The sequence below is a fragment of the Vipera berus genome, assembly GCF_964194415.1.
Source record: "Vipera berus genome assembly, chromosome: 2".
Lineage (NCBI taxonomy): Eukaryota > Metazoa > Chordata > Lepidosauria > Squamata > Viperidae > Vipera > Vipera berus.
In genome coordinates, this window is record NC_138203.1 from 125,744,866 (window position 1) to 125,772,384 (window position 27,519).

General features: G+C 49.4%; 1 protein-coding gene across 1 annotated transcript in view; it reads right to left on the reverse strand.

The window, feature by feature from the left end:
• Positions 1-1,756: 1,756 nt before the first annotated feature.
• The window catches only part of CFP (complement factor properdin), a 41,833-nt gene continuing 16,070 nt past the window's right edge, over positions 1,757-27,519 (reverse strand). The window contains exons 4-10 of the mRNA XM_081316668.1: positions 20,662-20,832; positions 19,222-19,419; positions 18,322-18,495; positions 17,581-17,769; positions 8,920-9,031; positions 3,367-3,506; positions 1,757-2,638 (exon numbers count right to left, since the gene is read on the reverse strand). Coding sequence (XP_081172794.1) covers positions 2,634-2,638; positions 3,367-3,506; positions 8,920-9,031; positions 17,581-17,769; positions 18,322-18,495; positions 19,222-19,419; positions 20,662-20,832 — 989 coding nt within the window. The 3' untranslated portion in view covers positions 1,757-2,633. The remainder of the gene's footprint in view (positions 2,639-3,366; positions 3,507-8,919; positions 9,032-17,580; positions 17,770-18,321; positions 18,496-19,221; positions 19,420-20,661; positions 20,833-27,519) is intronic.

Consider the following 27,519-nt stretch of genomic DNA (forward strand, 5'->3'; position numbering starts at 1 on the left):
GGAAACTGGAGGAAATGAAATGGGGTTTCCTAGAAAAAGGAAACATCATGGTTATCTGGAACCTAGCACATTTTCTTGCAGATCCTACCTGTTATAGCAATCATCCATCAAAGAATCATAGCAGTGTGCATGGTGTCAGCGTATGTGTAAGAGTCATGTGCAGGCTAATAGTACAGATAGTCGTCAACTTACAACAGTTCGTTTAGAGACCATTCAAAGGCACTGAAAAAAGTGACTTATGACCATTTTTTACACTTATGACCATTGCAGCATCCCCACGCTCATGTGATTTACATTTGGAAGCTGGGCAACTGGTTCACAATTATGACGGTCACATTGTCCCAGGGTCATGTGATCAGCTTTCGCGGCCTTCTGACAAGCAAAGTCAATGGGGAAAGCCAGATTCACTTAACAACGGTTTTACTAATTTAAAAACTGCAGTAATTCCCTTAACAACTGTGGCAAGAAAGGTCAAATGGGGCAAAACTCACTTAACGAATTTCTCACTTAGCAACATGCATTTTGGGTTCGTTGCGGTCGTTTGTGGAGGACCCCCTGTAATGAAGTAGAAACAGTATAGCAGGTGCAAATTGTTCTCACAGGTTGCACTTGCAAGCGAATTCTTATTTTCTCCCATACACATGCACCTCCGATGGGGAAATCTTTAGAACAAAACAGATGATGATTTGCAAAGAAATACTGGAAAGAGGAAACTGTGGTTGACCTAGCAATGCCTGGAGAATCGGAAACTGCAAGTAACCTCTTACACTGGAAGAGTCAGATGAGGAACTCCCACAGCCTAGAAACTGGACAGCAGTTTCCCTGCCTATACGTACCTACCTACATCTATCCTATTTGTAATTCATGAATGTCAATAAAGTAGTATTTAACTGTGTATGTGCAAATGGGTGGGAGGTTGTGGTGAGGGTAGAACACCATTTTCTTGAGGCTTGCTATCAAACTCCACAAATAATCATTAAAAAACCCCAACTAACACGGGAGGGGAAAAAAGTTCTTAAATTATTTTCCATGGAACTGGTTTTTCATTATTTGTTTATCTGGCCAAGTGTTTTTTTTTTTAAAAAAAGCATCCATCCGGTCTAAAGCAATGCACTCCATTCTACCATTTCATATCCCTGCAACTTTAGTTCTGCTGCAAATCAGGCTTCAGGATTGCGTGGAGCAGACATGTCAAACACAAGGCCCGGGGGCCAGATCCGGCCCGCGAAGTGGTTTCATGTGGCCGGCGAAGCCATCCTGGAAACAGTGAGGGAACGGCCCCCACTGCCTTGGCCCTGGCCCAGAGACCCTCCTCCTGCCAGAGACCCTCAGATCTGTCCCACTCCTGCCCAGGACCCCATAGGCACCCTTGATGCAAACGATGTAGAGCTGGCCACGCCCACCCAGTAGGCCATACGCACTCTAGCCACGCCCACCCAGTAGGCCACGCCCACCCAGGCCACACCCACCCGGCCCCTTGAGGGCAACCGCAATGCTGATGCGGCCCTCAGTGAAATTGAGTTTGACACCCCTGGCGTGGAGGATCAATAATATGTGGAGAAAGAGGAAGGATGTTGGTAAACATGCACACACAGACACACACACGCTTCTCAAATAGATTATTATCTGACTTCTCCGGGACAAATAAACTGAGAGTGTGGCTAAGTATTCCATAACAGCAGAACATGCCTGCCAGACCTGCCACAACTTAAACCTCTAAGTAGAAACAATCCTTGGCTCAGTTTGTTGAGAAAGATATAGTTTTATTAGAAGTCAAGTATATTGCAGCAGTGCAAAGCCAGAACTGAGAATCACATGCCAAAGTCCCTAAGTTCTACTTTTCTTTCCCTTAACTCTCATTGCCCACCCCAGTATCTCCAGGTTCAGGCAAGATGTTTAGGTAACAGTCCAAGTGCACTTTAGTATGCGGCTCCCTCCTTCTTCCAGTTGGATGACCTTGAGGCAGCATCTCAAGGAGATACAGCACTTACTTTCATTTCCCCAAGCATTTTCCCCTTCGTTCTCTCTCCCCACAGTTCATGGCAGTCTGTTACTGCATAGCAGCAAAGCACAAGCAAGCATGAGGTGGTAGCTGACAATGCCATTAATTTAATAATGAAATCTCTAAAACAGATTTGTGTGTTTTTTTTGCTTTACAAATGTTTATGGCTTTCAAGCAAACTGACTAACCTATTTTTCAGCACATCTATATGTTCATTGCTTTTGTCATTGTATGTACAAGTAAAACATTCTGGTGCCCCAGCTGATTCCTTTGCTAAAGTATATCTTTAACTCTTGTGGAACTCTTAAATGAGGGATCATTAGCTTAACACACACTGAACTATACACCTTAAACTGTAAATATAGATGCAATGCTAAAAAATATTTAAAATCAAGTTTGCCTTATATTTGAAATAGGAACATAACACAAACATGTGCATTTTTTCTTCTTTACTGTATATAGAAGAGACAAAAGTCCAATGTAATGTATACCCTATGATCAATCATTAAAAAAGCAGCAGATGATGGGTTCAAAAATCATAGGAAGCAAAGTCAGCATTTCTCACAACCTCATATATTGTGGTTTGCAGGAATTTCCAGGACAGCAATTTATAGCTTCCAGTTCTGTAGCATCAACCTACAAGAAAGTTTTAAAAAGGAGTTGGAGTAAACAGGAAATCCAAGAAACTGCTTAGCAGCTTTATACTGAATTGGGGAAATGCCTTTGTGTAATTGCCTTTGAATGAACCTTTATTGTCAAAGTACAGCCATGTATACATTGAAATTGGCTTTGTTAAATAACCAGGAATCAAGTCCTTGCTGCTTTGGAGCAATTCATGCAGAATTCCACACTGTACTCTTTAACAGGATTTAATTTTTGATGCAGGAATAAAGTTTCCCCCCCCCTCCCAAAATGCTTCCTTTACATTCATCACTAACCTGCCACCCAAGTTGTATTGTAAAATGGGAACCAGGAATCTGGGCAGAGGGCCTAGAAGGATCTGAGACTCACAATCCTTAGGATTGCAAAATTCTAATCCAACAGAGAACAGGAGCATTCTTGTGTGCATGATGAAACCCTCCCTTCCCCTTCCTCCAGTTTTTTGCAGAAAAATTGTATTTGGAATACTTGGAATACATGTAGCACTTGACACTTGCATTCTCTCTATAACCACAGATAAATGCCAGCAACTTCAAAGCATTCCTAAATGCAGGATGGTCCCTTGCAGATTTGTCCGTGACGCTTCCCAAGATAGCCCAGAATTTGAAGTGCAATTTTCCCTCTGGCTCCTGAAATGGGCACACACACACACACACACACACACACACACACACACACATGAAGGAACCTCACTGTCACCTCACCTTCGCAAGGAGGCACATTTTGGCACGGTGTTTCTTCCACCAGTTCCAAGACTTGTCCTTCCAGCTGCTTACATTGAGGTTTCGGGTTTCCCCAAAACGTTACGTTATGCTGCTTCCCGTTCTCTCCTGGCACCACCCTCCTACAGCCCGGAAGAGAAACGAAAGGAAAAAAGAAAAAAGAAAATCAGAGCCAACATCCTAGAAAGATTGAATGGTACATTTTCTCTTCCTTGTGCCCTGATCTTATTTGTCTAGGACAGATATGAGTCATATCTAGGTTTTATATGGCGCTCAGAGACCTTACCCATCACCTCTTTAATTTCCCATTACCATGCCTCGTGGCAGGATTTCATGGGGACAAAGTTAAAGACTCTCTTCCCCAGACACCCCAAACCTGAATGACATTCTTGGCAGCCTTAACCAGATATCATAGACCGCCCGTCCCTCAAACGAAGACCAAGAGAGCCCACACAATCCTCCCACTGGCTGCCCGGGGCAGAGCAAGATGGTAGACAGAAGCACCCCATCTCCATTTACAGAACCTGATTAGATGAGCCGTTGACCTTTGGTCTTGCCGTGAGGTATTGGCTTCTTCTGAGCCAGAGGTAGGCCGTATGTCAGATCTGCTCCTGCCTTCCAACAGTTTGTTGCTGCTCCCCGCCTTCTAGCAGCTGCTATTTCATTGGGGCTCAAAAATGGTATCTGGCTCAAGCTGCACAGGAAACTTGCCTTTTTTTCTTTTTTCTTTTTTTGGGGGGGAATTGGTTTCGTTTTTGTGCTCTGAGCATCGGGGCTCAAATGCCACTGCTCCTGTGACATCAGGGAGGGTGAGGCACTAGCCGTGGGACAGACATGTCAAACACAAGGCCGGGGGGCCAGATCCGGCCCGCGAAGTGGTTTCATGCGGCCCGCGAAGCCATCCTGGAAACAGTGAGGGAATGGCCCCCGCTGCCTTGGCTCTGGCCCAGAGACCCTCCTTCTGCCAGAGACCCACAGATCTGTCCCACTCCTGCCCAGGCCCCCATAGGCACCCTTGATGCGAACGATGTAGAGCTGGCCACGCCCACCCAGTAGGCCATACGCACTCTAGCCACGCCCACCCAGTAGGCCACGCCCACCCTGGCCACACCCACCCGGCCCCCTGAGGGCAACTGCAATGCTGATGCGGCCCTCAATGAAATTGAGTTTTACACCCCTGCCGTGGGAGAAAGCAAGGAGACCAAAACAGATGGAAAGGCAACAGGTAAAAAAAGAAAGAAGAAGAAAATCACCAAGCAGGCCAAATCACTCCAACCCCTGCCCCAAAGTATAGAAAACCAGCTCAGAGCACCCGCAGCCAACGTTTCCTGGGAAAGAAGCAAGCGAATGAATGGGAAGGGGAGAAATGGACAGGGAGCAACAGGAACTGAGAGATGCCAAGGGTGATTGAAGAAATTGCTCTTTACCCAGAAATCATTTATCACAGGAACTGATTACCGTTAAGGTGAAGTTGTTCAGGAGAGCAACAAGTTGAGGCTTCTTCCACCAGCAAGAAATCTACCCATCGCTTTCCTTAACCCATCCCTTATCATATCTCTGAGAAAAAGTTTTAGCTGTTACCCTTGTCAGAGAGGCAGGTTGGTTGTCACACCTACAGTCCTTTTTAATTAGTTGGGATTTGCTTTTAACTGATTGGATCAAGACGTGGTGCTCATAATAAGGCTCCAAAATGGCTGCCAGGCTGGCTCTTCTCATTCAGAATTGGGAGCTGCCCTGCCCAAAAAAGAAGCTCTGACCTGGAAACCAAATTGAAGGCTTCCTTTCTGCAAGCCCAGCAATTCTTAAAGTCCCACGGGGGAACCAGAAGTCTGCTAAAGGATGTAGCAATCCTCATAGTCAACATGAAGCCTATCAGGTTCTACACTTTTGTTTGGCCCAAGAAATTGGATACTATGACGGCAGCCTTTTACACCTACAGAAACACCCCAAATTAGCAACTGATTGCTGTGTAGGGTAATACTTCAGCCCAGGGAAAACGATAGCATTATCCTTTACATTTGGATAAAGAACTTAAGGGGTGAAGGGAAGGATGCATGAAAAGCATCTCTCCCAAATACCCCTGGGCACCCCAGACTATGGCTTTCCTTGTTCCTTTGAAAGTAAAAGAAGATATTTCAGAACGAGATGCAAAGGGCAGAAAAGCCAGATCCTCAACCCAAAATGTTTCTCCTTACTTGCCTTCTCTAAGATGGCACCTTCCAGAACACTGGAAATCCTCAGCCTTGCAATCCCCATCAGTCCTCAACCATTTGGAAAGGTACTAAAGGTCTCGATAAGGCTATTGAGGAACCAGTTAATGGTTGTTATGACTGCCAAAGGTCCAGACCTGAGATGCCCCATGCACCAGTACTCAAGTGGGAAGAGACACACACTCCATGGTCCAGAGTACACATTGATTACACAGGCCCCTTCCAGGGACAGTTGTTCTTGGTGGTGGTAGACAGCCACTCTAGGTGGTTAGAAGTGGTACCAGTCACTAGCATGACCTCAGCCAAAACCATCCAACTGCTCAGGGGGCTCTTTGCCACACACAGCCTTCCAGACGTATTAGTTTCAGACAATGGGCCTCAATTCACCCCTGCTGAATTCCAGGCATTCACCAGGGCCAACTTGATTAGGCATGTTACATTGGCGCCCTTTGCCATGAAAACCCTATGGACAGTACCAAAAGGCAATACGATATGATGCTGGAAGATGAGCCCCTCAGGTCGGAAGGCATCCAATATGCTACTGGGGAAGAGCAGAGGGCTAGTACTAGTAGCGCCAGAAAGAATGAAGCGACTGGGCCAAAGCTGAAAGGACGCTCAGCTGTGGATATGTCTGGTGGTGAAAGGAAAGTCCGATGCTGTAAAGATTTTTTCTCCATAGGAACCTGGAATGTAAGATCCATGAATCAAGGAAAGCTGGACGTGGTCAAACAAGAGATGACAAGACTAAACATTGACATCTTAGGTATCAGCGAACTAAAATGGACAGGAATGGGTGAATTTTATTCAGATGACCATCAGGTATACTACTGCGGGCAAGAATCCCTCAGAGGAAATGGAGTAGCCTTCATAGTCAATAAAAAAGTAGGAAAAGCAATACTGGGATACAATCCTCAAAATGACAGAATGATTTCAGTTCGAATCCAAGGCAAACCATTCAATATCACAGTAGTCCAAGTCTATGCCCCAACCACCGGTGCTGAAGAAGATGAAATTGACCGGTTCATGGAGAAAGCTAGGGAGTTCCAGAAAAACATCTACTTCTGCTTCATTGACTATGCTAAAGCCTTTGATTGTGTGGATCATAACAAACTCTGGCAAGTTCTTAAAGAGACGAGCGTACCAGACCATCTTATTTGTCTCTTGAGAAACCTATATGTGGGCCAAGAAGCAACAGTGAGAACTGGACACAGAACCACTGATTGGTTCAAAATCGGAAAAGGAGTCCGGCAAGGCTGTATACTGTCGCTCTGCCTATTTAACTTATATGCAGAGCACATCATGAGAAAGGCAGGGCTAGATGAATCAAAAGTTGGAATTAAGATTGCCGGAAGAAATATCAACAACCTAAGATATGCAGATGATACCACTCTAATGGCAGAAAGTGAAGAAGAACTAAAGAGCCTCGTGTTGCGGGTGAAGAAGGAGAGTGCAAAACTTGGGTTGAAACTAAACATTAAAAAAACCAAGATCATGGCATCCAGCCCTCTCAATTCCTGGCAAATAGATGGGGAAGAAATGGAGGTAGTGACAGATTTTATTTTCCTGGGCTCCAAGATCACCACAGATGGGGACTGTAGCCAATAAATTAAAAAACGCTTGCTCCTTGGGAGGAAAGCCATGGCAAATCTAGACAGCACACTAAAAAGCAGAGACATCACCCTGTCAACTAAAGTGCGTATAGTCAAGGCTATGGTCTTCCCAGTTGCAATGTATGGCAGTGAAAGTTGGACCATAAGAAAGGCCGAGCGCCAAAGAATTGAGGCCTTTGATCTATGGTGCTGGAGAAGACTCCTGCGAGTCCCTTGGACTGCAAGGTGATCAAACCGGTCAGTCCTAGAGGAGATCAACCCTGACTGCTCTTTAGAAGGCCAGATCCTGAAGCTAAAACTCAACTACTTTGGCCACCTAATGAGAAGGAAGGACTCACTGGAGAAGAGCCTAATGCTGGGAAAGATTAAGGGCAAGAGAAAAAAGGGACGACAGAGAATGAGGTGGCTGGATGGAGTCACTGAAGCAGTAGGCATGAGCTTAAATGGACTCCAGAAGATGGTAGAGGACAGGAAGGCCTGGAGGAACGTTGTCCATAGGGTCACAATGGGTCGGACACGACTTCGCAGCTAACAACAATCGGCGCCCTTCCATCCGTTGTCTAATGGATTAGCAGAACGCATGGTAAGAAAAACCAAGGACGCATTGCGGCGCATCATCAATGGCAACTGGCATCAACGATTGGCACAGTTCCTGTTAGTGCAACACACCACACCCTGCACTGCCACAGGCAAGAGTCCAGCAGAACGTCAGTGGGGCCGGAGGCTCATCACCAAATTGGACAGACTGCACCCTGACAGAGTGGCTGCCGAGACTGAGCATCTCAGAGTCCCTAGAGAATTTCTCAATAACGGTTTGGGCAAGGAACTATGGGCCAGGTCATTTTTGGATTCCGGGGGTGGTGGTTGACAGAACTGGGCCATTGTCCTACGTTATTGGGGTGGAGGGGAATCGTCAGATCAGGCGTCATGTAGATCAAATCAGGAAGCGGGTTCCTGAAGGGTCTCAGGGTGACCACTCACAACAAAGAACAATTGAACAAAATGGAAAAGCCCAGGGACGGGGTCAAGCAGAATATTGGGACCAGGGCTCAACCATGACCGATGATGATTTGGAAGACCAGCAAGGACCAAGATGGTCTATCAGGACCCACAGACCACCAACATATCTTGCTGATTATGAACAATCCTGAACAGGCCAGAGCTGTTCACTGCTCGGGCTGATGTTGTATTTGTAATGAATTATGCTTGCCAATTGTTTTTTTATATATGTGTGTCATCTTTTAAGGGGGAAGGGGTGTTATGTATGGGGTGTGAGCAGCAGCTCTGCAGGTACCACCAGGTGGCGCTGTGCTGTAGCCGGATTGGCTGAAAGGGTTTCGGCGAGAGATACGGACAGATGGATTGGCCAGAGTGTCATCTGGCTAGGTATATAAGGGGTCCAGGTAACCCCCTTTGTTCAGTACGCGCCTACCACCAATAAAGAGCTGACATGCAGTACTCATCTGCCTCTTCATTGCCATGCAGTCCACAACCCACTACACAATACATATGGGTGTGAGCAGGATCTCCTTGTAAGTTCTGCTAGATGTCCATTGCAATGACAGTTATTGAACTGACTTCATAAAACCAAATAGACTGAGTTGTACCCACAAATCCCAAAAGTTAAGAACCAGACTGAAATTTTGGTGTGGTCCTAACCTTTGTCCAAAACTGTTCTTATTTCAACCCTCTTTCCTTCCAGATTTCAGACTTACGGATAATTAGGGTAGATGGGCTCACAGACTCTCTTACGAGATTTTTTAGGTTCAGGTCCACAGGCTGGCTCACAGAGACCCCAAGGACTCCAAGCTGTCCAGGCTCCTGGCACTGAGGAAAAAAAACACCAATCAAAACCGGCAGCCTTCACCACTGCCCATTATCTCATATAGGACCATGACAGATATCTCAGGCTGGGCCCAGAAAGACATAAATGGGAATCTCTGCCTTATTTAATTTAATAATTTAATTTGTATACCGCCCTTCTCCCGAGGGACTCAGGGCGGTGAACAGGGCAATACATAGTGAAAAACCGAATACAAAAATTAAAAGCGATTAAACCATTATGCCCATAATAATTAATACATCTTAAAATTAGAGCTATTTATAAAAACCCAACCCCATCCCATCAGACCAGGCCAGCTTGTTCAAAAAAGAAGGTTTTAAGATCGCGCCGGAAGGAGTGAAGGTCGGGGGCCATCCGGAGCTCAACCAGTAAGCGGTTCCAAAGGTCTGGCGCGCCCACAGAGAACGCTCTCCCCCTGGGGGCCACCAATCGGCATTCTTTGATCGGCGGCACCCTAAGGAGGCCCTCTCTGTGGGAGCGCACTGGATGGAGGGAAGTTGACGCCGGCCGCAGGTGTTGCCGTAGGTAATCTGGACCCATGCCATGAAGGGCTTTGTAAGTCATCACTAAGACCTTGAACCTCACCCGGAGAGCAACCGGTAGCCAATGCAGCTCGCGGAGCAAAGGTGTAACATGGGAGTATCGGGAAACCCCCAAGACAACTCGCGCGGCTGCATTCTGCACCAGCTGAAGTCTCCGGGTGGACCTCAAGGGCAGCCCCATGTAGAGAGCATTACAGTAGTCCAGAAGAGAGGTCACGAGCGCATGAGTGACTGTACGCAAGGCATCCCGGTCTAGATAGGGCCGCAACTGGCGCACCAGGCGAACCTGGACAAAGGCCCCCCTAGTCACAGCTCCAATATGCTCTTCCAAAGAGAGCTGTGAATCTAGAAGGACCCCCAAGTTGCGAGCCCTATCTACGGGGGGTAATAGCTCACCCCCCATGGCCAATGATGGAATAATCGGAATTTCCCGGGATGCCGGCACGAACAGCCACTCAGTCTTGTCAGGGTTGAGTCGAAGCCTGTTCCTCCCCATCCATACCCGGACCGCTTCCAGGCAACGGGACATCACGTCGAGGGCATCGCTGGGGTGGTTTGGGGTAGAAATAAAAAGTTGGGTATCATCAGCATATTGGTGATACCCAACTCCAAAACCACGAATGATCTCACCCAGCGGCTTCATATAGATGTTGAACAGGAGAGGCGAGAGAACCGATCCCTGAGGGACTCCACAAATGAGAGGTCTCAAGGTCGATCTCTGCCCCCCTGCCAACACCGACTGCGAACGTCCCAGAAGGTAAGAGGAGAACCACTGGAGAACCGTGCCTCCCACTCCTAACCCTCTGAGACGTCGCAGCAGGATACCATGGTCGATGGTATCAAAAGCCGCTGAGAGGTCTAAAAGGACTAGGACAGAGGAGCAACCTCTGTCCCGAGCCTGCCAGAGATCATTCACCAGCGCGACCAATGCCGTCTCCGTGCTGTACCCGGGCCTGAAACCCGATTGGCACGGGTCTAGGTAATCAGCTTCATCCAAGAACAAAGGGAGCTGCTGCGCCACCACGCTCTCAACAACCTTCGCCAAAAAGCAAAGGTTGGAGACCGGACGATAGTTGTTTAAAATTGCTGGGTCCAAGGCAGGCTTCTTGAGGAGGGGTCTCACCACCGCCTCCTTCAAGGCGGCGGGAAAGCTACCCTGACTCAGAGAGGCCGTAATCACTGCCTGGAGCCAGCCTCGTGTCCCATCCCGGGCTGCATAAGTCAGCCAGGAGGGGCACGGGTCCAACAAACACATGGTGGAGCTCAGCTTCCTCATGATCTTGTCCACTTCTTCGGGAGTCACAGGATCGAACTCTTCCCAGATTAAATCGACAAGGCCGCCCGTATCCTCTTCGTCAGACTCTGCCCAGTCGGAGTCCAAACCGGTCCGGATCCGAGCGATTTTGTCCGACAGAAATCGACTAAACTCCTCGGCTCGACCCTGCAAGGGTTCCTCCCTCACCTCCTGATTAAGAAGGGAGCGAGTTACCCTAAACAGGGCGGCCGGGCGATTATCTGTGGATGCGATGAGGGTGGCAAAGTGGTTAGACCTAGCCACCCTCAACGCTGCGAGATAAGTTCTTGTAAACGACCTTAGTCGTAACCGGTCGGATTCGGATCGGCTGGACCGCCAACAGCTCTCTAGGCCCCGTCTCCGACGCTTCATCTCGCGGAGCTCCATGGAGAACCATGGGGCCCGTTGAGATCTGCGTCGGGTCAAGGGCCGCATGGGTACAACTTGGTCGAGTGCCTCTGTGGCTGCCCTTTCCCAGGCTTCCACTAGGGCATCGACCGAGCTGTGAGCAAAGGAGGCAGGTGGGGGCCCAAGCGCCATTTGGAACCGCTCAGGGTCCATAAGGCGTCTAGGGCGGAACCATCTTATTGGCTCAGCAACCCCACGACAGGGAGTGGCAAAACGGAAGACCATCCGCAGGAGATGATGATCGGTCCATGACAGGGGTGAAATAATTGGAGAACCCCCCCCCCCCAAGATCATCTAACCACCGTCCGGATAGAAAAACCAAATCGAGCGTGTGACACCCCCCCCCCGTGAGTTGGGCCCAGAATAACCTGCTTCAGGTCCATGGCCGTCATGGAAGCCATGAACTCCCGAGCTAACTCAGATGATCCCCCCAGGGATGGTAGGTTGAAGTCCCCCAGAACCATAAGTCTGGGGAACTCAACCGCCAACCCAGAGAGGATGTCGAGGAGCTTGGGCAGGGCTGCTGCTACACAGGTAGGCAAAAGATATGCCAGCAACAAATCCAACTGAGCCCCAGGGCCACATCTCAGGAGGAGCGACTCACACCCGAATATCTGAGTAACGGTAGCCTCCCGTGGACACAAGGTCTCCCTTACAACCACCGCAACACTCCCACCCCTGAGCCCGAGGCTGGTGAAGCACACGGAAACCTGGTGGGCAAAGTTCATTAAGAGGGACACCTCCCTCTGGGCCCAACCAGGTCTCCGTGATGCAAGCCAGATCAGCACGCTCCTCCTCAAATTGAGTTTGACACCCCTGGCTTAGGGTTTGGAAATGGATAACGGAAATGATGGGTCAAAAAATTCAAAACAAACCAGAGACGCTATTATTACAAATATTAGAAAAGAACATAAAGAAAGCCGATACATACTTAATCATACATTTATTTATTTATTTATTTTAATTCCATTTATATCCCGCCCTTCTCCGAAGACTCAGGGCGGCTTACAAGCTTAGCAGTAGCCTTCATTCTAGGTATATGCCTGCTTATTAGGGCTTTCACACACACCCCAAGCGGCATTATTACAAAGTCAGCTTAATTGCCCCCAACAATCTGGGTCCTCATTTTACCTACCTCGGAAGGATGGAAGGCTGAGTCAACCTTGAGCCTGGTGGGATGCGAACCTGCACTAATTGCAGGCAGCTGGTGTTACTTAAGGAGGCATTAGCCCACTGCTCCACCAAGGCTCCATGTCATAACGGCGGCAAGAATTTTGTTTGCTCAAAACTGGAAAGTAGCTGAGGCTGCTAGCGGAGATGCGCTAATAAGGAAAATCTTGTATTGCGCAGAATTGGACAAAATTACAAAAGAACTAAAAGGTCAGGATGAAACAGAATATTACATAGTATGGAATAAATTTTGCAAATGGAGGGAAAAAAGAAGGAAGTCGATAGAATGGATATAAGTAGGAAAAGGTTAACTGGGAATGTATAGCGGTATATAAATATATGTAATAGTTACTTTCTAATGTACCACATGCAAGGTTACCAATGTGGAATGATCAGACAAAGATGTATGTCGAAGATGATACACTATGTTCAATGTTTTTAAACTTTTGTACTTAATAAAATGTTTAATTAAAAAAAGAAAAAAGAAAAGATAAGGTACAAAGAGATCTCACATCCCAAAGCAGTCTTCCCCAATTTGGTAGGCTCCAGGTGCCTGGCAATTACTAGTCTCATTTTGCCCAAAGAGCTCATTGTCTGGGAATTGAATTCCAGTACATTTGGAGAAGCCAGAAAGTGGCTTAATCTTTTTTTCTCTTACACAAGCCTGAGAAAGTTCTAAGAAGTAACAGGCATTCCACTGAAACCTGTTCTGAATATTAAGATCCTCTTAATCCAGGTAGAATTTATCTTTTTTTTTAACCTTTTTGTGAGTATATTGATTATCTTCTGAAAAAGTTCAGGGCTCCAGTATTTTGAGCACTGACTGATGCAGGTGGTGAGGTAAAAAAAATGCAGAAAATGGAAAGAAAGAACCTTATAGAAGTAGGGATTAATTCTGAATTAATTAATTAATTAATTTGCAGCAGAAGCTAACTGTAACCAGCACTGGTGTCCACAACATCATTCTAAAAAACCTGCAGAATTTTGCATTTAATATGGCATCAGAAAAAGATTATTTTTAAGTGACATTTTCATCAGTAAATACACACAGTGCTTTTAAAACAACAAAATGTGTATAAGCAGGGAGAAATGGTATAGGGTCTCCTGCCTGAGCAGGGGATTGGACTGCAACCTGCGGCTCCGGAGCCGCATGCGGCTCTTTCAGCTTCTGCGGCTCCCAGTCCTCTGCCATGTGCAGTCCAAAAAAAAAAGTGGGACTAAAAAAGTTCAACCAACCAATTCAAATATGCAGGGTAGGTGCATATCTCGCCTTGGCTCCACTCTTCAGTCAAACCCTGTTCTGCGCATGTGCGCATGTACGCACATGTGCACACATTTTTTGCGGCTCCCAGTTTTTCATTTTGTGAGGGAACCGGTTCCGAGTGGCTCTTTCACTGTTTCAGGTTGCTGACCCCTGGACTAGAAGACCTCCAAGGTCCCTTCCACCTCTGTTATTTTGTTATTCTGTTATTGCTCACCAAGCCAGCACTGTATTCAGTTAACTGCTCCTTTTGTTATTCATAACACAAACCTGGGAGGAAACTGCTCACCTCATGGCTGACAGACTTTCCATGACTTCTCTTTTTATACTTCGCTATTCCAGAATTCCTACTTCATCCATTCACAAAGGTAGGGTGATTGTGCCACCCTAATACTCTGTATGTATCTGGCATATAGCCCCCATCTAATGTCACAAGAAATTTGTGGTTGAGAGATAACAACTGGCCTAAAGTCTTTGAGTGCTTGCATTTACATGATACTCTTAGCTAGCTTACAAACCCAGAAGAAAAATTCAATAAGCTTGTTTACTATTAAACTGGATTAGATTTTTATGGGAGGTTTATTTTATTGGGCAAACATAACTCATCTGGTTGATTAATGCAAAGCCATAAAGTTGCTTGATGCAGTACTCAAGTTACACATATCTGAACTTTATTACAGTGGCCCCCAACCCTTTGGGCACCAGGGACCAATTCTGTGGAGAAAGCTTTTTTCCCAGACCAGAAGGAGCATGGTTTTGCAGGCTGTCTGCATCCTGTGGTTGGGGATTTGCTTGTTTGTGCACCAGATTTCTGGCATGCCACAGCCCAGTGCCAGTCCACAGACTGGGGGTTAGGGACCCCTGCTTTAAGATAAGGGCCTTCCGTTTTGCCCCCTCTGTCGCGGGGTTACGGAACCGACCAGGTGGTTCCGTCCCAGGCGCCTAATGGACCCTGAACGGTTCCAGGAGGCACTTGGATCTGTGCCTGCCATCTTCGCTCACAGCCCGGTTGATGCCTTAGTGGAAGCCTGGGAAAGGGCAGCCATGGAGGCACTCGACTGCGTTGTTCCCATGCGGCCCCTGACCCGGCGAAGATCCCGGCGGGCACCATGGTTCTCCGTGAAGCTCCAGGAGATGAAGCGTCAGAGACGGAGCCTAGAGAGCTGTTGGAGGTCCAGCTGGTCTTAGTCTGATTGATTGCGGTTAAGAACCTTTACGAGGTCTTATCTCACAGCGATGGAGGCAGTGAAGTCCAATTACTTCACTGCCCTCATCGCATCCGCAGATAATCGCCCAGCCGCCCTGTTTAGGGTGACTCGCTCCCTCCTGAATCAGGAGGTGAGGGAGGAGCCCCTGCAGGGTCATGCCGAGGAGTTTAGTCAATATCTGGCGGATAAAATCGCTCGGATTCGGGCCGGTCTGGACTCCGACTGGGCGGAGTCTGACAATGGGGAATCGAGCGGTCTTGGGAACATTACTTGGGAAGAATTTGATCCTGTGACTCCGGAAGAAGTGGACAGGATCATGGGGAGGCTGAGTTCCACCACGTGTTTATTGGACCTGTGCCCCTCCTGGCTGGTTTATGCAGCTCGGGAGGGGACACGAGGCTGGCTCCAGGTGATAATAACTGCTTCTTTGAGAGAGGGTAGCTTCCCTGCCGCCTTGAAGGAGGTGGTGGTGAGGCCCCTACTCAAGAAGCCTGCCCTGGACCCGGCCATTTTGAATAACTATCTTCCGGTCTCCAACCTTCGCTTTTTAGCGAAGGTTGTTGAGAGTGTGGTGGCACATCAGCTTCCTCTGTTCCTGGAGGAAGCGGATTATCTGGACCCCTACCAATTGGGCTTTAGGCCCGGGTACAGCACGGAGACAGCATTGGTCACACTGGTGTATGATCTCTGGCGGGCTCAGGACAGGGGTTGCTCCTCTGTCCTAGTCGTATTAGATCTCTCAGTGGCTTTTGATACCATCGACCATGGTATCCTACTGCGGCGCCTCAGGGGGTTGGGAGTGGGTGGCACTGTTTTACAGTGGTTCTCCTCCTACCTCCTGGGTCGTTCGCAGTCAGTGTTGACAGGGGGGCAGAGGTCGGCCTTGAGGCCTCTCATTTGTGGAGTCCCTCAGGGGTCGGTCCTCTCGCCCCTTCTGTTCAACATCTATATGAAGCCGCTGGGCGAGATCATTCGTGGTTTTGGGGTGGGGTATCATCAGTACGCTGATGCTACCCAGCTTTTTATTTCCACCCCAAATCAACCCAGTGATGCCCTCGCCGTGATGTCCCATTGCCTGGAGGCGGTGAGGGTCTGGATGGGGAGGAACAGGCTTCGTCTAAATCCCGACAAGACCAAGTGGCTGTGCATACCGGCATCTCGGGTTGTCCACTCTATTCCATCTTTAACTATAGGGGGTGAGGTGTTACTCCCCATAGATAGGGCTCGCAACTTGGGTGTCCTCCTTGACTCACAGCTCAGTTTAGAAGATCATATAGGAGCTGTGACCAGGGGGGCTTTTGCCCAGGTTCGCCTGGTGCACCAGTTGCGGCCCTATTTGGACCGAGATGCCCTACGCACAGTCACTCATGCGCTCGTGACCTCTCAGATAGACTACTGCAATGCTCTCTACATGGGGCTGCCCTTGAATACCACTTGGAGGCTCCAACTGGCGCAGAATGCAGCCGCGCGAGTTGTAATGGGGGTCTCCCGATACTCCCATGTAACACCTCTGCTCTGCGAGCTGCATTGGCTTCCAGTTGTCTTCCAGGTGAGATTCAAGGTGCTGGTGATGACCTATAAAGCCCTAAATGGCATGGGCCCTGATTATTTACGGGAGTACCTTTTGCCGGCGTTAACTTCCCATCGTCCTGTGCGCTCCCATAGAGAGGGCCTCCTCAGGGTGCCATCGGTCAGGGAATGTCAACTGGTGGCCCCAGGGGGAGAGCATTCTCTGTGAGTGCGCCTGCCCTCTGGAACCAGCTTCCTGTTGAGCTCCGGATGGCTCCTGACCTTCGCTCTTTTCACCGCGACCTGAAGACTTGGTTATTTGAACTTGCCGGCCTGGACTGAGGGATTGGGGTTTTAGATTTAAAATTCCAAATTTTAAATTTTAGAACGTGTTTTATTGCTTGGGCTACTTGGTTTAATTTATTTTATTTTTTTTATATTATGTGCTGTATATTGTGTTTTAATTGCCCTGTACACCACCCTGAGTCCTTCGGGAGAGGGGCGGTATATAAATCCAATAAAATAAATAAAATAAATAAATAAATTTCATTGAGGGCCGCATCAGCATTGCGGTTGCCCTCAGGGGGCTGGGTGGGTATGGCCAGGGTGGGTGTGGCCTACTGGGTGGGCGTGGCTAGAGTGCATATGGCCTACTGGGTGGGCATGGCCAGCTCTACATCGTTCACATCAAGGGTGCCTATGGGGGCCTGGGCAGGAGTGGGACAGATCTGAGGGTTTCTGGCAGAAGGAGGGTCTCTGGGCCAGGGCCAAGGCAGTGGGTGCCGTTCCCTCACTGTTTCCAGGATGGCTTTGCGGGCCATATGAAACCACTTCACGGGCCGGATCCAGCCCCCAGGCCTTGTGTTTGACATGTCTGCCCTAAGCCAATAAATCTGTAATCTTTGCAAGCCCACCAAACATGAAAATATGTACCCTTTTCCTTCTTACATTTCCAACAGGTTGGTGAGTAACCACTATACATTCTTGCAAGTCTGGCCGGTGGCAGGTGCCACCTATAAAGCATCTTATAGAGATTTTCTTTATAAGATGTCGCTAAAGTAATTTTATTATTACGTTCCCAGATTGGCTGCAATTGATCCAAATTTGTAACTTTGTATCTTTTCTGATTCCCCATACTCACCAGGGCATCCTTCAAAATTGTAGCAGGCCCTGGATTCTCTGCTGGATCCCTCACAACGCTTGCCATCATGGCGCCGTCCAGTACAGATCCTAGTTCTTATATGAGAGGCAGGGATGTCCTCACATTCAATATTAAAATCATGACGGCTACACGGCTTCCAAGGACTCCATTCCTTCCAATAACCATCCACTATGGGAAATGTTTGAAAAAGATCTGGTCAGTGCAGAAAAGGGTTGAGGCCGGGGGAGGGGGGCAGTTCTCCAGCCAGATTCTCTGAGAGAGAAGAATCTAAGCCCAAAGCCACCAACAGTTTTACAGGAACAAAATCATCCTTCCCCGTATAGTTGGGGTCCTATCTCTGGCAGTGTATCCAGAAGGGCGAAGGAACAGCAGTGCCACTTCTGCTGAAGCTACCCGATGTTGCTAGCCCAGAAGTACCAAGGACTATGCAAAAAATATCGTCCCGACTCAAGAGACCCTGTTAAATCCATCAGTCCTGTTTTCCCATGTTCAGCTTGCCCCATCTCTTAGTTTTTCAGAAATCACATCTCATTTAGGTTCCAATTTATGCCAAAGTCAACTTAGGTAAAGCTTTCTAGAATAGAACAGTTGCATAACTTGAGGGTGGGGGGAGCATCTCATTGGATTCAGCTACCTTAGAAGCAGCTCTCTGTGTTCATGTTGTGGATTACCCCGCACAGTCTCTACTTATTCCTTCACCTTCTTAATTTTCCCCGTTACCTGGGCAGGGCACCTTGACAGTGCAGGGTTGTCTACTTATGTCATCCCCAGGGCAATTCCGCCCTCCGTACTTTGGTGCAGGGTTATCACACAGACGCTTCTGCAGCATTTGGCCAACTCCACAGGTCACAGTGCAGGGTTGGAATGGTTTCCAGCTGCCCCAGTTGCCATCCCCTGTGGGAGAAAACAGTGGGTGGAGTCAGAAGAGAGAAGAGGCGGATCTCGTAAAAGGCTTGTTCAGAGAAACACCATAAATAGCATATTGTATCTTTCCTGCTCTTAAAAAGTAACCAGGACTTTATTTCCTGAAGCTGGCGCTTTCCAGGTGTCCTGGAGGGCAACTCTCATCAAGCCAAATCAAGATGACCAATGACCATGTTTCCAAATAAGAGTGTAATGTATTGGGATTTTTACTTGAACTGATTCACGTGCCTGTTTGAATGCTGCTTAAGGTTGCTCAATGGTGTGTCTGTGTAACGGTCACTGACTAAGCCAGACTTCTTGTCTCCAAGAAGATCATTGGTTGATTTGGGGTGGGAATGGGTTCCTTTAAACCTATTAGCCGCCGCCTAGTGGCCAACCATATAAATAGCTGCGCAGCAACCTCTGTTTCAGTTCTGTTCCTGTTTGCCTAAATAAAGCATGTTCCTGTTTGCAACCCTCCGTCTCGCTTATTGTCTGCAAAGAACTGGCCACACAACAAAGAGCAAATCTGAACGGGCCAGTGGGTCTATTCAGCTGGAACTAGCTGGCCCAAGACTCCAGGGGGCACAGCCTCTGCTCTTCTCCTTTGTTGAGAGGGTGATTCTATGGCCTGCTATAAAGGGAAAGAGCATCTTCCTAGGAATGCTAAGCATAGGAATGCTACACCTGACTAAAAGTGTGGCTTCCTTCTCTTACGTGGACAGTAGGGCAGTCCTGTGCAGCTTTGGGAATCCTGGTTTGCTCCTGGACATGCCTTGCCCCGAGGATTGATAGAAGGTGGAGGGTTGTTACACAAGCGGAATCGTAGTTGTTGAGGCTCTGCAGCTGAGCCTTCTTTAGTGCAAGTATGGGAGCACTGCTGCCAAGGTCCCCAGCTGCCCCAGTTTCCGTGAGCTACATTGAAAAGAAAAACATGAATGAGAGTCAGAGGATGATGGGTCAAAGACCTGTGGAAGAGACCAGGAGTACAATTCATATCAGTCATATTTGTTTCTGCTATTTTGGGATCATCATTTCTTCTTCTTTCTGTCAGGCCTCAGTATGTCTCTTCCCCTCGATCTGCCTGATCTGATCAAACTGATCTATCATTGAGATTTCTTTTAATTCAGATTTCCCTAGCTGGTTCCTCCCAAAAGGGTCAAATTCATTATGCAAAATCCTGAAAACTGAAGTTAGAGGAGTTGAAATTACTGTCTTAGTACACTCAGATTTTTTCTATCTCTTCTTTAGTGCCTTTTATCTCCCCATTCTCAAAGCCTTCCTTCCTTCCTTCCTTCCTTCCTTCCTTCCTTCCTTCCTTCCTTCCTTTCTTTTTTCTTTCTTTCCATAGCAAAGGAAGTGTGGAAACATTTTAAAAATTAAAATTGCTATTCATGGTTGGAAGGAAATTCTGCTGCAAATCCTGAGATTGTGAGCCAGGCCAGAAAAATGTCACAGCTTCCTTATGGAATTGCCAAGTGTATCCTTATCGCTTTTAGGTCTTTTGACCCTAAGTAAAATTTATTGGTTGAATCTTATCTTACAATTCTAAAGAGGAACTTGACTTTTGCCAACAACTTCAAATAAAGCTGTTCTGTATTGATCTGCTAGCAAAACTCAAGTGATCACTGATATTTTGCATAATTAAGAAGTTGTTAGTTATCCTTTTCCTATCTAGTGGTGAATGGAAGCCAGTGAAACTGCCTTCAATCAGGGTTGAAACTGGAATCCATACAGTCTGTTGTCAAGCCTTCAGCAACTGGTTGCTCCCCAGCCCAAATCAATGAATCCATATGCAAAGCAGATTACCCACTCTAAATTAGAGATTGAAATAGAATCTCTAATAAACATTTCCCTTTTCTCCATCATGCTGCTTTTCAACAATGTTTGTGTGTGTGTGTGTGTGTGTGTGTGTGTGTGTGTGTGTGTGTGTGTGTGTTTGTACAGGCACGCCTTCAACTCCTGGAAACCACCTGAACAAGTCCCTACAGTTTTCTTGGCAAGATTTCAGAAGTAGTTTGCCATTAACTGCTTCCTAAGGCTAAGAGAAAAAAACTGATGGCTTTGGAACAGAGGCAGGCCTAGAACTTGCTCTTTTCCAGTTTCCAACATATGCCTTAAACTACTACATCAAACTGCCTCTCTATCCCAACTTACTTGGGCAAATCTGCTGGGTATCACATCTCTTAGTTTCTTTGCTGGCTCCTGAGCAGGTGCCTCCACAGATAGGGGCTGGATTGGTGCAAGTTCGTTCCCTTATCTGGGTCCCAGTTAGACAGGTCACTGAGCAAGGTTGCCAGGCACTCCATTCTGTCCATCCACCCATCACTGCAAGGAGAGAACAGCTGAGGTCAAGGTTCAGGCATGCTGGAGACTCAACAGCTCGTGGACATGATATAAAGCAATCCACATCCAACCAGGGGAATTTCTAAGTTGCATAATCCCATTTCCTTAGGAGGGAATTCCAAAAGGCTTACATACATGAGGAAGTGAAAGTATCAAAACAAGTTATCACATAGGAAACGTAATTTGTGGGCTTATTAACCACTATTTTCTGGAGCTGTACCAAAACATGCAGGAATATGGGATCACTGTTCCACACAAAATCACTAATGTGCTGTACAAATCATCAAAGAAATCTGCCTTTAAATTTTCTGATTACAGGCACTAAAGGAAAACAATAGAAAGTTTTGAAAAACAAAAACAAAAAAAGGTTGTTTGCCTGCTTTCAATTGTCTGTTGTAACTCTCTTTAAAAACAATTTAGCCTGCTATCTCTACCCACCAAAACCACCACTTGTCTCCTGTTTTTCTGCCCATCAAAATAATTGCTGAAGCCATGAAGAATAAGAATGCTTGTGCTGTTTTTCTTTCTTCTAGTTCATTGATAACTTTATTTCATAAACCAGGGCTTTTCAACCAGTGGTACGGGTACCACCTGTGGTACATTGGCACCTAGCAGGTGGTACGCAAAAATCCTAGAAAAGTGGTAGTGGGGGAGGGGAATGAGCTGAACCAGTGCCGCACAAGCCTGAGCAAGAGATGACTGGAACTGCAGTGCTGTCAGGGCTGAGCAGAAGTGCCAGGATCAGTGCCAGGCTCCAGCTGGAGCTCGGCACTGATCCCGGTGCTTCTGCTGAGCCCAGAAGAATGTTGGAATCATTCCGATCAGACCCAGCATCTCCAGGGTCTTGTGATTTACATTCAGATGCTTGGCAACTGATTCATATTTATGATGGTCAGTGTCCCAGGGTCATGTGAAATGACCAAAACCTGCTGCAACCACCCAGCGGGAGGGGGGGGAATAAAAACCAAACACCCCCACCCTACCCATGCTGCCAATCCTCAACAGAAATGCTCACAACAATGAAAACCTCAGACAGGAGGAAGAGCGCCGCCGGGCAGGCAGGCAGGCAGGTGTCTTGCTCGGCTGTGGCTTGGGGGGCACTTTTTTCAGTGCCATTGTAACTTCAAACAGTCACTAAGTGAACTGTTGTAAGTCGAGGACTGTTCTGAACCAGCCCTCTTCTCGCAACCCCTAATTAAGAGAAGAGTCTGGAAAGCGTCCAAGGCTAAAAGGCTTCTGCCAAGATTTAATTACGCAGTTAACAAAAACACAAGAGCTTGTCTTCTCAAGCGGAAAAGTTGCTTTCAGCAACCAGCCCCTCCCCAAACACTTCTTTTATAGAGAGCTCAGGGCGTGGTCTCCCTGTGCCTCCTCCCGAGGAGTCCCATAGTCTTTCTTTGTTTGTCCCTGCTCGTCTGCCTCCTGCGTCGGGCGTCCTTGAACAGGGCCAGCTGTGGGTCATCATCCTCCGCACTCTCGGGCTCACACAGCTGAGAAGAGGTCCCCGGCTGAGCACTCTGCAAAGCCTCCAAATCATCATCAGCCGGTTCGTTTCCCTCCTCCCCCACATCTGAGTCCTCCGATACATCGGACCCGGCTGTCGGACCCACAGGCTGGCCCTGAGTCACAACACTATCCCGCACCGCAGGGCCCTTCCCTCGGGTCTGCCGATCCGGATGCGGTCGGGATGGGAACTGTTCGTGAAAAGCAGTCACCAACGCAGGGGCATGAACGGCGGTCGCGTCTTCCCATGTGAAGTCCTCCGGCCCGTACCCTTTCCACTCGATCAGGTACTGGAAGCGACCTTTCAGCCAGCGGGAATCCCTGATGCTGGCGACCTCGTACTCGGGGGTGCTGCCTCCATCACGAGTTCCTGATGGGGGAGGTTCCGCTTTGCGAAGTGGACAGGCCGGTTGTTCGGGGACCAACAAGGACCGATGGAAGACGGGGTGCACGCGCAGGGAACGTGGCAGAGTTAAACGATAGGCGACCGGGTTGATGACGGCCTCGACTGGGAACGGTCCAAGGTAACGGTGGTCCAGCTTCCTCGCCGGCCGAGTGGATGGTAGGTTCCTGGTGGACAGCCAGACCCGATCCCCCACCGATAGTGGAGGCGTATCCCTTCTCGACCGATCGGCGAACCTCTTGTAGTCGGCCTTGGCCTTCTCCAGCTGCCGTCGCACCAACCGATGGATCGCCTGTAACTCCGCCATGAATTCGTTCGCTGCCGGCTCCGGTGAGTCCACGGGAGAAAGAGGGAAGAACCTGGGGTGATAACCCACGTTGGCCAAGAACGGTGTCATCTGCGTGGAGGTGTGTTGCGAGTTATTAAAGGCAAACTCGGCTATGGCCAAATAGTCCACCCAGTTGTCCTGCTGCAGGTTAACATAGCAGCGCAGATACTGCTCTAAGATGCCGATGACCTTCTCGGTACCCCCGTCGGTCTGAGGATGATGCGCGGACGAGAGGCAAACCTTAATGTCCAACGCCCGCATCAACTCCTGCCAGAAGCGGGCTGTAAACTGGGCCCCCCTATCGGAGACGACCCTATCGGGGAGGCCGTGCAGCCGAAACACCTGTTGGATGAACATGCGACTAGTGGCGCGAGCTGACGGTAAGCCGCGACAGGGGATGAAGTGCGCCATCTTGGTCAACATGTCCACCACCACAAACACTGTCGTGAAGCCGGAGGATGGGGGTAGATCCGTCAGAAAGTCCATGGACACAGCCCCCCAGGGTCTCTTGGGCGTTGGCAAAGGCTGCAGTAAACCAGGCGGGGCCCCTGTCGCTGACTTGGCCTGCCTGCATGGGACGCAGGAGGTGACATAAGACTGGACATCGTGTCGGACTCGGGGCCACCAGAAAGTACGGGAGACCAGGTTCAGAGTCTTGAACAGGCCAAAATGCCCCGCAGCCGGGTTATCATGACATTGGCTGAGGACGAGTCCCCTGAGTGGCCCTCCTGGAACATAGAGCCGGTCACGATAATACAGGAGTCCATCCGTGACCGACCAAGGCGAATCTGGCCCCACCTCTTCCTTCCGCTGAGCCACCCACGCCTCCTGCTGCTGCGCCTCCCGGATCCGAGCCCGTATATCCACCGGCTCCCGTACCGCAGCAAAAGACTCGACGGGGATCACTGTCCTGGGCGGAAGCTTGTCTTCCACTCGGGTGTACTCGGGCTTCCTGGACAGAGCATCCGCTCTCTGGTTGTGCCCGCTTGGTATGTACCGCACCCGAAAGTCAAACCTCGCAAAGAAGAGGGACCACCGGATCTGGCGTTGGTTCAAATTCCGAGCGGTCTGCAGGCTTTCCAGATTCTTGTGGTCCGTCCGGACCTCGATTTGATGCCGCGCCCCCTCCAGATGATGCCTCCAAGCCTCGAACGCCGCCTTGATGGCCAGCAGCTCCTTCTCCCAGATGGTATAGTTGCGCTCCGAGGGATTCAATTTCCGAGAGTGATACGCGCAAGGGAAAAGGGTACCGTTGGGCGTCGCTGCCTGGAGTAACACGGCCCCAATGGCAATGTCGGAGGCGTCCGCCTCCACGACAAACGGCCGTTGCGGGTCAGGATGCTTCAAGATGGGCTCCTTCATGAAGGCGTCCTTCAAAGCTTGGAACGCCTGTTGTTCGGGGGCGTTCCACTGGAACCGAGTCTTCTTCTGCAGGAGCCGGGTGAGGGGGGCTGTCAAGGCAGCAAAGCCAGGGATGAATGTCCGATAGTAGTTGGCAAATCCAAGAAGTCGCTGAACATCCTTCACGCGACGCGGGGGTTGCCAACTCTGCAACGACTCAACTTTACTTGGATCCATGGCGATGCCCTCGGGAGAAATGCGGTGGCCCAAGAAATCAATGGTCACCTGGTAGAACTGGCACTTCTCCAACTTGGCAAACAGCCGATGTTTCCGGAGGCGCTGCAGGACCTGACGGAGATGCTGATGATGCGCTTCACGCGACGGGGAGTAAATCAGGATGTCGTCCAGGTAAATCACAACAAACTGGTCCAACAGATCCCGAAAGATGTCATTCATAAAATGCTGAAACACAGCGGGGGCGTTGGTCAGGCCAAACGGCATCACCGTGTACTCGAAATGTCCATAGCGAGTACCAAACGCTGTCTTCCACTCATCACCCGGCCGAACCCTGACGAGGTTGTAAGCTCCACGCAGGTCCAGTTTCGTGAAGATCTTAGCCTCCCGGAGTCGGTCCAAGAGCTCGGGGATGAGGGGCAGCGGGTAGCGGTTACGCACCGTGATAGCGTTGAGTTTCCGGTAGTCACAGCAAAGCCGTAACTCGCCCGACTTCTTTTTGACGAAGAGCACAGGCGCAGACACTGGCGAGGACGAGGGCCGGATGAATCCACGAGCCAAGTTCTTTGTCAGGAAGTCCCGCAATGCGGCCAACTCGGGCTCCGACATGGAGTACAAACGCCCCACTGGGAGAGGCGCATCAGGGACTAGGTCAATGGAGCAGTCGTAGGGCCTGTGCGGGGGTAATTGGTCCGCCTCTGACTCGCTGAACACGTCAGCAAAGTCGGACAGTACGGGAGGCAAGGAAACCCCTGAGGAACCCTCCACCTGGCCGGCACAGATATGGCGGGTGTGGTCCACGCACTGCAAACTTGGGAAGGTGACCAAGTTCTGAGACCAATAGATCTGTGGATCATGCGCCCGGAGCCACGCCAGTCCCAAGACCACGGGGAAGTGCAGATCCGAAGTGACGTAAAACTGAATGGCCTCCACATGGGTACTGATGGCCATACACACGGGTTGCGTGGCGGCCGTGATAGGCCCGGACAGGAGCACTCGACCATCGATGGTCTCCACAAGCATGGGCGGATCCACCGGACACTGGGGAACAGCCCATTTGGCCACAAAGGCCGAATCCATAAAGTTAGTGGTAGCCCCAGAGTCAATTAAGGCATGGACCGGAATCCCCTCTGGCTTGCCAGGAAGGATCAGTCGTGCCTCCAAAATCAAATGCCGTGGAGGTTCACAGGCACCGTCGAAACGGCGTCGCTCGGCGTGATCGTTGTGGGTTGCCCGATCTTTCACACCGTCTAGATCGGGCTCGGGCCGTATTCCCGATAGCAAAGCAGGGGACTTTCTCAGGGCCGGCTTGGTCACTGACGCCCGCTGACGCTTCTTCGGGCAAGAAGCAGCCAAATGTCCAGGGTCCCCACAGTAAAAACACAACCCCTCCGATCGTCGTCTGTCCATTTCCGTCACCGATAGACGGGACCTGGCGGCACCCAGCTCCATTGGCTCCTCCCTCTGGACTGGGGGCTCACGCACAACAGGGGCGGCAGGGGTCTGTGGGGTGGCACGGCGACTCTTACGCTGCTGCAGCCGGGCATCGATCCGCAGACAAAGATGGATCAGCCCATTCAGGTCTGAGGGAATGTCCACGCGGGCCAGCTCATCCAACATCTCCTCTGTCAAGCCATCCTGAAAGGCATCCACGAGCGCAGCCTCATTCCAGGCGGAATCCTGGCTAAGCAGCCGGAAATCGCTGATATAGGCCTGTAGGGGGCGCTGACCCTGCCTCAAAGCTTTCAGACGTCGGGTGGCGGTCTGCGCCTTAATCGGGTCCTCGTACATGAGGCGCATATGGTCACAAAACCCCCCAAAGTTATCCAACAAAGGGCTAGGCTGTGCCAACAGAGGCGTGCCCCAACGAGCTGCATCTCCCGACAGAAGGCTCAACACGAATCCCACCTTATCTCGGTCAGTGGGGAAATCAGCTGCTCTCACGCTGATATAAAGCTGGCATTGTCCCAGGAAGGCAGGAAACAGTTCTGGTTTACCAGCAAATTTATCCGGCATAGCTAACTGACATTTCCTCCTGGGTGGGGGGGCAGCATGTACCTGAGCCTGCAGTTGTGCCACCTGAGTGGCCAGCAAGGTGAGTTGCTGGTTGAGCTGGGCATTCTCGGCAAGAAGCTGCTCCATCGTAGTATTAAGGGGTGGGTGGCTGAAAGCAAACTGTTCTGAACCAGCCCTCTTCTCGCAACCCCTAATTAAGAGAAGAGTCTGGAAAGCGTCCAAGGCTAAAAGGCTTCTGCCAAGATTTAATTACGCAGTTAACAAAAACACAAGAGCTTGTCTTCTCAAGCGGAAAAGTTGCTTTCAGCAACCAGCCCCTCCCCAAACACTTCTTTTATAGAGAGCTCAGGGCGTGGTCTCCCTGTGCCTCCTCCCGAGGAGTCCCATAGTCTTTCTTTGTTTGTCCCTGCTCGTCTGCCTCCTGCGTCGGGCGTCCTTGAACAGGGCCAGCTGTGGGTCATCATCCTCCGCACTCTCGGGCTCACACAGCTGAGAAGAGGTCCCCGGCTGAGGACTCTGCAAAGCCTCCAAATCATCATCAGCCGGTTCGTTTCCCTCCTCCCCCACATCTGAGTCCTCCGATACATCGGACCCGGCTGTCGGACCCACAGGCTGGCCCTGAGTCACAACAAGGACTACCTGTACTTCATCACTTTTTTCCTTTTTTTTTTTTTGTCATCAAGTTTTTGACACCTTGCTAGGCGACTGGTGGTACTCGGATGTTGCCATATCCTTAAAGTGGTACAATGGGTGAAAAAGTTGAAAAGCCCTGTCATAAACTATAGAAATTCTGTCAAAGCCAGTATTATCCACTATTGCCGAAAGTGGGTGCCTCAGACATTGA